The sequence below is a fragment of the Buceros rhinoceros genome, unplaced genomic scaffold, assembly GCF_000710305.1.
Source record: "Buceros rhinoceros silvestris isolate BGI_N320 unplaced genomic scaffold, ASM71030v1 scaffold12008, whole genome shotgun sequence".
In the NCBI taxonomy this organism is placed as follows: domain Eukaryota; kingdom Metazoa; phylum Chordata; class Aves; order Bucerotiformes; family Bucerotidae; genus Buceros; species Buceros rhinoceros.
The window spans coordinates 6,753-16,839 of record NW_010427521.1 but is presented as its reverse complement, the minus strand read 5'-3'; the positions used below and the strand labels follow the sequence as shown (position 1 = coordinate 16,839).

The 10,087-nt window shown below is 41.5% G+C and overlaps 1 protein-coding gene across 1 annotated transcript in view; it reads right to left on the bottom strand.

Annotated features, from left to right (window-relative positions):
• CEP350 (centrosomal protein 350kDa) overlaps positions 1-7,002 on the bottom strand; it is a 60,764-nt gene extending 53,762 nt beyond the window's left edge. Inside the window, 6 exon segments of the mRNA XM_010141938.1 lie at positions 1-13; positions 531-1,147; positions 3,321-3,479; positions 4,209-4,342; positions 5,290-5,333; positions 6,942-7,002. Of these exon segments, the coding sequence (XP_010140240.1) occupies positions 1-13; positions 531-1,147; positions 3,321-3,479; positions 4,209-4,279 (860 nt within the window). The 5' untranslated portion in view covers positions 4,280-4,342; positions 5,290-5,333; positions 6,942-7,002.
• Between the last annotated feature and the right edge of the window lie 3,085 nt (positions 7,003-10,087).

The window sequence follows — 10,087 nt, the reverse complement described above, 5'->3', positions numbered from 1 at the left end:
GCAGGACTGAAACCTGAAAGTAAACAATTTAAGAGTTTAAAAATCACTGCATAAAATGTAAATAAAGCGCCTTCAGGGTGGAAAGGGTGGGAAACTGCCAAGTAAGCAAGGAACTACTTGAATTAATAATGCTAAATTAGAAGAAAGCTATATACCGTCTGCCAGTGGCTCACAGCTGAAAAACAGTGGACTGGGTGAAGAAAAGGTTAACAAAAATAAGGAAGGTTTTCTCAATCAGTACTAAGCTCTGGAACAGTAAAAAAACCACTGAAATAAACCCAAACACTAATACAGCGAGCTTCTTTTTTACAGTAACTTGTGAGAACAGACAGGAGGAATTCCGAAAGAATCCACACTTCTGTAAATCCCCAAGGATTTCTTTTCTTTCTTGTCTGTATCTGGGATTGAACCACGCTATCCGCTCCCCTCCTGCCCGAACACAGCTGTGAGTCATGCCCATGCCTTGACACGGCTCAATGACCAGACTCCGCTCCTTCACCACATGTAACTCGCAGGGAGAGATGCTGTACCTCTGTATGACGGAGCAGCGGGGGCAGCTGCCACTTTCCTGACTTTGGGAATCACGGCATTCTCCACGTTTTTGATTGCGACAGGTTGCTCAGCATATTCTATGTGCTGCCCTCTGCCACCCAGCTCTTCAGAATGTTCCCACTGCTGTCGAATCCGCTCCTTCAGCTTCTCCAATTTGGCATCGTGCTGCTGCCGTTTCAACATCTCCAGCCTATGGGTGCTAGAAATACTCGTGACAGAAGGGGAAAACACTTTGAGTTCACTGTCCTGGGATGTGCTACTCTGAGGATTTTTACTGCTACTCTCATCTCCTCCGGAGCCACTAGTTTTTTCCTCTTCCAACCGTGGAGGTGTTGCAACCTTCAGAAACACATCATTATTTTGCAAGGCATCAATTGCTGGTCGGTCATTCAAATACCTCACAACAGTCTCATCTGCAGCCGAAGAAGATGGGCTTTCAAAATCCCTGCTGTGGAGATCCCGCTCATCTTGGTTGTGGATCACACGACCTATTATTTCAGCCTTCCCTTCTGCTTCGCTGAAGTCCAAACCCGAGAGCAGGTGCTTGGCCTCAGATTGGCTGGAACTGTGATAAAAGAGAGAACTGTATGTGTCCCTGATGCCAGGAAAAAGAAACCACCATCAGAAACGCAACTGTAGGATCTTCCAACCCAGCAATCAGCATGTTCATTAACTAAAAGAATGACTTCCTATCCCTTGTCTCCACTGTAAAGGCAAGTTCTTTTAAATTTGATCACCACACATTTAACAGTGTGAGCCTACGAAACTGAAAGAAGTCTCTGTTCAAAATTTCATTTTCTGCACTCTGTCTGGACAGAGCAATATGAAGTTGCAGAGCTGAAATTAGGGCGTGTGGAGAATCAGCAAGCAGTAATGTCACCCTTCAATTCAAAAATGCTTTAAAAAAACAAGTGTAAAACTTAAGAGAACCCTAATTAATATACGTTCTCTAAAATAAAGCAATGCCTGCATGAACAGCGACTCGACAGCACATTTATCAGCTGAGAAAACAAATTGCACCAACCAATCCTGCCCTGTAGCTGAACATTAAAAAGGCAAGTCTGACAAGACCTTCGGAGTGAACTGTCTGTACTGCAACAAATGTAAAGCTTACTGAGAGCTTAGAAATCCAACAAACTGAAGATTCCTTCGCATTTTTTCACAGAAACAGAGCCATGCTATGTATGTTGTTACTACAAAAATGTATTCAATGTTTTTACCAATGAGGAGCTGAAGATGTGAAAATCTGACACCGAAGCTACCTGGCTTGCTTCTTCAGCAAGTATGTTTAAAGAACTCATTTAAGCCAGCTCATAACATGGTACTTGCGAAATTTTCTACCTCTCTTTCTCTAGCAATGCACTCCTGTTATGTAGCGTAGTAATCAACAACCAATTCCTAATCAACATAGCAGCCGAGTGGTTTAATTGCACAGATTTTCACAACAAATATATTTAAATATACACACATGTAGATCCTTCTGCCCCTTTTTTTAGTGTTGTTTTCCTAAGCACACTTTAAGCATTGACTACAGGCTGTTCTCAGAAGGAATAACGTATTAAGGTAGCAGCTCTGATGGTAATCCCCAAATTCATCCCTTCAAAGCCACGCAGCCTTCTTACTGTAAAGAAAGCTATTCTTTTCAATGGTGTGAGTCTAGCTGCTCTCATTTGCTTCCTCTCCCTGAAGTCTGTTAAATTTATGACATGTTTTTAACACAAATAGTTGATGTGAGTTATTCCAGACAGGGTGGACAACCGAGCTGTTCAATTAACAAAACTGACCCAAGATTACACAACTGACTCAAATCAGCCTCCCATGCCACAGGGAAGGAGAATAACCACACAGCTGACAGAAGAAGCGGAAAAGGAGACCAAAACATAGATGTTACGATAAAAATTATTAATAGAGATGTCATGGAATTAAACATAATACCACTGTCCCAACTCCAGTCTAATCAGCCAACAGCAACTTGACTTCACCAGAGAACATTTAGGAAAAAAAATGCAAAGTGTGTGTTAGAATCCACTAAGAAAACTATTACCAACCCAACCGAGTTATTCACCAGGGATAAGGCCTGTGCAAAGAACACACATTGCTTATAAAGCACAAGGAACTGAAGAAGTCACGATAAAAGTCTTCTCTGCTCCAACATTACAGCAAGTTAGAACTAGTTCATTTCTGCTGCACGTTCTCTTTCTGAAAGCTTCTGGGGCCTCTTACATTCACTATGGTGCTGAACATAGGCTAAGAAAAACAGGTTTTCCTTATTTTCCTTCATTCCTCACACCCCTGCAATACTCTGTGCCATTTTTTCTCCTTGATACAGCTGCTCTTCTTTGGGTTTCTCACACACACAAGAACCGAATGCATCTTTACTTCTAGATGTTCTTGCTCTGCACTGTCTCATGGTACTATACTTGAGAACATGTGCTGAAGAATTAATGAAACCAAGTTGGAAATACTCCTTTTGGTCCTTATTACTGAAACTAAATACCTATCGAACCCACCAGGCTACTGAGGTCACAGCCATACCAACTTTATGATCTCACCTCATTTCAACACATTCGACTTTAAACTCGTATTCATCAAACAAAAACTAGATCTGTAACATTTTTTTAAAAAGGAAGACACTTTTGTCCAACACCACATGCTGCTTTTGTGGGTGGCGGAGGGCAGGCAGCAAATCAACTTCTGAGGACCTGTCAAAAACATCACATCTGATCTTAGCGTATTTTTCTTTAACAGTAAACTGTCTCAGCACTAACCTGTATGAAGCCAGCGGTTCACGAAATTCCACACGATTGCTCTTCTTCACGTTGCTTTCAAGAGTAGTCGCTCGAAGAGGGCTGCGTGAGGACTTCTCCTTGCTTGATTTACTCTGGCTGGAGGACCGGGAAGCTGAAGCAGAAACCAAAGAATCAATCCTCTATGTACATACCTATCTCTCCAGAAAGAGAAAGTTCTGGGGGCTGAACAATTAAGAACACACTTTTTCTTGGGTTTAAGCAGCACTCCAAAATAGCATTTGAAGTACTCCCTCTCTTTTTCAACATGTTGATTTCAACAACTGGGAGCAAGGTTGTAAGTGCCTGAAACAACGACAGTATTTAAAGAGAGATAATAATGCTTAAACATTAATTACAAGTTATTAAACCTGTGAAAGTTGATTGTGTTGCCACTAGAGGTCAATCTGTCTGCTCCTCTCCAGTGGCACGCTACCCAAATGCTCTAAATAGCGTTTAAAACATTGGCTTGTTTCTTATAAGCAAGTATTCTCCTTAAAAGAAATAAAGGAAGCATGAGATTCAGCATTCCATCAGGGTGTAACAGTTGACAAGCACTAAAAAATATAAACAGCTATTCCAGTGTAAAACAGAGGCACATAAGACTGTTATGCGGAACCCCTACAAACCCACGATGTCGGAACAGGATAAGCACCGCTTGCGCGCAGCGTGGGGACAGGAGTCACTCCCTCTAACCAAGTGACTACGTTAGCACACCTCCCTTCTAAGCTAAGGGAAGAAAATGCTCTTTTCTCCTGGGCAGTTAAGGGTTTCATGAATACAGATCATTAGCAGGAGACAACTTGGAGGCAGGGAGGAGAAATCAAGCTTTCCCAGGATGCGGTGGCTTCACCCTGCCTGTAAGGGTACAGACCTCAGCAATACCTACCCTTCCTGCTTATCTTCCTGCTGGCGCTAGTAGAGGGCTTCTTGGCATCCATGACAGGACCGAACACGGTCGTGCTGGTGGGAGCTATCTCCAATTTGTTCTCTATATGACGCAGCTAGAATTTGAAGATAATGCAAATTAGAATATTGTTTTCAATTTTTAAGCTACAGGTTTCTTCCCCCGACAATTTTTTCCTTCTTTTCATAAAGAATAGAACTGCAGGCAAAAGCAACGTCACAAGGTCGGTGCTGCAAAACTGCACAGCCTTATGGCCAGAAACTATGTCAGATCATTAAGTTTTGTTCAAAAAGTTTACCCAAATTAGGGTCTGTTGCATAGTTTTGTTTCCATTTGTAGGTTGCTGTGAAAAAATGAGCAACAACATGCCATTCAGAGCTTAATGCTTAGCCTGAATGAAGTATTAATCCTGCTAGGAATAAATTCTATAATACTCTTCAAAACGGAGCATGATACAAGATTCCACGTATAACGCCCCACGTTGATGCTCAGCTACTAAAAAAGAGAGGGACGAGGCTATGGGAAAGAGATTAATTCCCCCCAAAAACAAGCTGTTTGGCTTCACTGAAGCCAAATTTTAGAAACTAGTGTGATACCTTAAGAGCCTAAGTTGAGTTCCCACAGAGAGTCAGCAACTCCAGTGCTAAAAAAGGTGGAAAATTATGAAGTACACTGGTGGTGTCCCACTTTCTGAAGTGGTTTGGGCAAGCAGGGAAGAGCTTTTTTTTTTTTTTTTGAGTTTTGAGAGAAATGAGAAGTCACCACTTTTTAAAATAAAAAGGTAATATTACACTCAAGACTTAGCAGGTATAACTGTACCCAAGACTAAGCCTGCTGTGGCAAAAATACATAGAAAATGCATAGAAAACTCTTCTCAAGATACAATTATGTTCAACACGCATGTTTTCCAGCGGCTTGCCCTATTTTCAACTTGTTTAACGGACAATCACTAAGCAAAATAATACTGTGGTTGAAGCTTTTGAAGCCATTAACTGATCTGCAAAGGAATAAGGAAAAAAGAAGAAAAAAAACCTCAGTACTTACGGCAGCCTTAGTCTCAGAAAAAGTAGCCCATGCTGCAGATAGATCTTACAGGGCAGAAACAAAGAAATTAATTTCTCATTAGTACATGGAAAAAAATGAAATACAATGTTGCTTCAAAACTATTTTCATGAGCTTACTAATCAAGTTTGTTTAATGACTCAGTTCCAGCCTGTAAATCCCCTCTGTGAGAGGCTGTTATCAGTCAAGACTCATCTTAACAGAGCAAGAGAGTATTTAATGTCAAATTTAATGAGTTCACTCAGTTAGGGTGAATGCATTATTACACTTAAAATCAAATCTACCACACATTACAGAAGATGTTTAGAAGATAAGATAAAGCTGGTTATCCACCCCAACACAAGTATCTTATGTTTTGCCATTACACTATAATTAAGCTACTTTTTTTTTCCCCCCTTCCATTTTCTTCTCCAGCAAACCAAGCGTGAATTCACGGTCACTGAAAAACCACTTGAAACCCAAGCTCTGAAGGTGTGAATTTTGAACAATCATCTTTTTGAACTGTACACAAAACAGAAGCAATGTTTGCAAAGAACAGGCAGGAGGCACTAGTCAACTTCAGCCTCTTCATCTAAATGGATCACACATGTTCTACACGCAACCCAGATCGGTCGGATGCAGCTGTATTTTCCTCTACAACTACTTACTTCCTCAGTTTCCCTCCTCTTTTAGTTTCTAATGGTTTTCCTCTAATCTAATTGTTTACGCAACAAAACAGCAAAAACCTTCCTGTGCGCCAGAACCACAGAGAGCAGTAGCATTACAGAGTTTTGGGGGCTTTTTGAAAATATTTTCCTTGTGGTAAACAAGTTGCCAGTTTCATTTCAGGTAAGACGCAACAACACAAAGGAAGAGGGTTAAGGAAGCAGCATGGAAACAACTTTGCTTTGACACCTCAGTTTCGCAAGGTATGTGATTTTAAAAGAATGTGAGCATATTGCAGAAATCAATCAGCAATAAAGTCTTCTTATAGATAAAAGAATAATCTGTCTCCACTTTCAAATAACTTCTGGAGTCCAGTTTTGTCACAGTGTGGGTCATAAGACTGATCTTGAGCCACAGACTTAACCCATGTGGCTCAGCTGCCCTACAGACTAGAGCTTTCTTCCTCTCAGGGATGCACTGTAGTTTTTTTTTTTTGCCCCCTCCTTTCCTAAATTACAGAGTAATTATGACAGTAAAAAGCTAACAGGATTTCTCCCGTTCAGGGAGACAAAAGTGCTGCAAGTCATCTTAGTGCAATGTACTGCTGCTATTCAAGTGTCTTTAGCTCTTCTTCACCACTTTCGAAGGCAGCAAGAGTCAGGAGCAACTCTCAGGCTCTTTGCTCTTTTTTCAAGAGCCTACAGTTCTCGACTTCTGCTCCTGCACTGCTCCTCCTCTATAGCTCTCAAAAAAACCTGTCTCTGTCCCATCTTGGCAACCTTGGCTGGCACTTCCTAATGTGGATCAGCAAACGCTCTGCAGAGCAGAGTACCAAACCACTTTATTGCAAAAAGGATGCCACCCAACACATGGTCTTACCTTCCAAACCAAGGCAGGAGAATGCCTTCTAGAAAAACTCCCTGAAGTTTCAAACACCTCGTTATAAAACATCTTCCAAAACAAGACAATAAACCCGCGAAAATCCATACCTCTGGTAGAATCCTTGTTTTGGTTATGCCTTGGGTTTTGTAGAGGCACCTCATCTGACTTGTTGCTCCACACTGTGTCAGTTTATCTACAAAGAGAGAGTCGTGTGAGAATCAAAGAGGTATAAAGTGAGAACTAATGTATCTTATGTTACGGAGAACACACCCTTGATCACCATGATGAATGTTCACCCCTCACACAATGATTTCCAACTCACATCATGGAAGTCCAAAGGGCAGCACCAAATCACACAAGCATTTATAGCTTGTGGTTTTTCAGAAACCACATAATTCTGTGGATAAAGATGAGCTTGCTTTTCTTCTTATTTGTTTCAAAGAAGAGTGAATCTGATAAAAGGAAACCCAGGGGTCACACAATTTAGATCACAGTATTCCAGGAAATCTGAAGATGACACATTGAAATACTGCACATGAAGGAGTAATGGAGGCAGCACTACATGACTTGAACCTATAAACATTTGGCAAAACCAGCCAGTTCCAGCAATGACAGCTGAGCCTGTCACCTGTCTCTGTGGAAGGGAAAGGCAGAACAGAACTGCGCAGCAAGACACACCAGCCAGGGACTGGAGCTGCCATTGTCTTCCCGTGAACTTCAAAGGCAAGACTTACACTGAATCTAAAAAAGCGTCAACTCTGAGTGAGAAACCAGGCAGCCACTATCCCCAAAGGAGTTTTTAATAAAGGAGGGAAAACACAAAAGCTACCCAATCAGGAAAGATAATTTTCAAAAGAAAAAGCAAGTAATTTATGCAAATAGTTGGTTTTCATCACTTTCACTGCCAAAGATGGGCTGTCATAGGTAAAGTTTAACAGACTTTAAGAACAAAACTAAATTTGAGAGACCTAAGAGGAGCTCATACAGTCAACAAGAATTCTGATTAGTCAGTCCTGCTGCTGCCCTCTCACCAAGGACCTCCCATCTGGTGGCACATGCTTACCGCGATGACTTCACAGCAGACTGAGGACACTTCTGTTATGGAAAGAAAAAATTAGATGACTATGGAATTCATACAGGAAGTTCTGGACCTCTGAAAGAATCCTAAAGGCACATTTTCCTCTCTCTTCTCTCATGTGCTCCCAGACCTCATTTTTCTTAAATTTCTGAAAATTTCTTTTGCTTTCACTTCCCTACAGAGCGTTCCACGTAAAAGAGCATTCCAATCCTTATGATAAAACATGACCAAACGTCCCACAAAATTAACACTGTGTACTACTGGAACAGATCACTGCCTGTATATTTTGTGACAAGGTTTTGTATTATGTAAGGTTTTAAGGATACTCACAGTGACCAAAAGTGAAGCTTGGTCCTCAGGGTCAGTCATATGGCTTGTACTTATAGCAGTAAGTTATGCCACAAAACTGTTCTTATGCTGCAAGAGAGGCTACCAATAATAGGAACACAGGTCTTCAAAAGACCTTTAATTCTGACTTTCTTTAAAGAAGCCAAATAAATGTTCCAAAAAGTGAGGAAAAGGCATGTGAGCTTACGTATGTAGGTACAGAAGATCACGCAGACACGCACATTAGTGAAGTCCGCAGTAACGTAGAAAGAAGTGGGGGGTGGTTTGTTTTTGAAGTCTCTAGTAACAGGCAGCGAGCCAAGGGAAGTTAGAAAATTCTGCCTCTAGGACAGGTGCTGCAGAGCTCATCCATGCAGAACCACAGCTTTGTGCCTCGCATCATTCAGGCTGTAAATCATGACACTGCCCTGCCCTGCCCTGGAAGTGATCTAACTGGTCTTCTCCATCACTCTGGCAAAGAGCTCTTGTGTTAGAAAGGTAGAAAGCAATCATTTTCCATAAAGAACCAATTTTGAGAGCTGCTGGAAATGTCGTATGATACCATTACCAGTTTCTTGTCCAAATACAAACATAACAAAAGCTACTTAACATGTAAATTTAGCATAAAAGAACTTCTGGACAAGCAACCATTTCTTAAGGGACTAAGCGTCTCCATCTAAAAGCTTGGGATTTATTCTTATCATTAGAATTACTAGTACAGATAGAACTTACTGAGAGAATAGAATTGCTCTTGTTACTGTACACACACAAATCTATCGTTTATTTTATTATATCCCTTTGAACATGTTATTGTAATATATTCTACGTATTCCTTAACTCTCTACAAAAAGTACCAGATTAATTAAAATATATCTGAATTGCTTGTTACACCTTTCATCCTGACGACTCAAGTAAAACCTGTCAGTCCATTACCGCAGCTGTACAGAACACCAGGAGACCCACACATTTCTGAGAACACCTTAGATCTACTATGAACTCTCAGACATGTGCTGATGATCGCTAATGGTCATTAATTCCATCTCAGTGTCTTGGTTCAACAGTTCGTGATGCCTCTCTGTAGAAGGCTGCCCATCCTCTCCTCCTTTCTGCACCAGCTGGGGAATAATGACAAAGCATCCTGCAGTATTTCTCTTCAGGAATACCTGCAGTGCCAGCTCCAAGTGTACACTGTGACAAACCCTGACTGGCTTCAGCGCAGCCAGATGAGCTCCACCCAGCAGCTTTCCTCCACTCAGTGTGCTGCTGTCTGAAAAAAGGAGGTGAGCATGCTGGAGCTGTCTGTGGTTTGAGAAAGGAAACACCGCAGTAGTTTTCAGTCATGATGTAATCTTTATAACTATAAGGGTTTGGGGGTTAGGCATCCCTCTCCCCGTACAAATTATATTGATCCCACCAACCTCCGAATTACAGAAGTACAGAATCATCTGGTTTGAAGAGGCCTTTAAGATCAGAGTCCAGCCGTTCCCCCTGCACTGCCAGCGTCCCTAAACATGTCCCTCAGCACCACATCCACACGGCTTTTAAACACCTCCAGGAACGGGGACTCCACCACCTCCGTGGGCAGCCTGTGCCAACAATTTCCACAGACCACTAAAATAACTTCTTTCTATTGCTACAGCTTACGTGAATAAGCAGCATTCTACAAAAAACAAGTGCTTGTATAATACCCTGTCTATACCCTGTACAACACCCTGTCTCTGTAAGAAGTTAAACAGATGAAATGCCAAAGAACTTCTGAGGAGGCAGCAGTGATGGCAAAAGGTTACCTGCAGACTGGATAAGGCTACGAAGATCTTATCAGTTTGTTGAAAAAAGGTGGAAGACTGC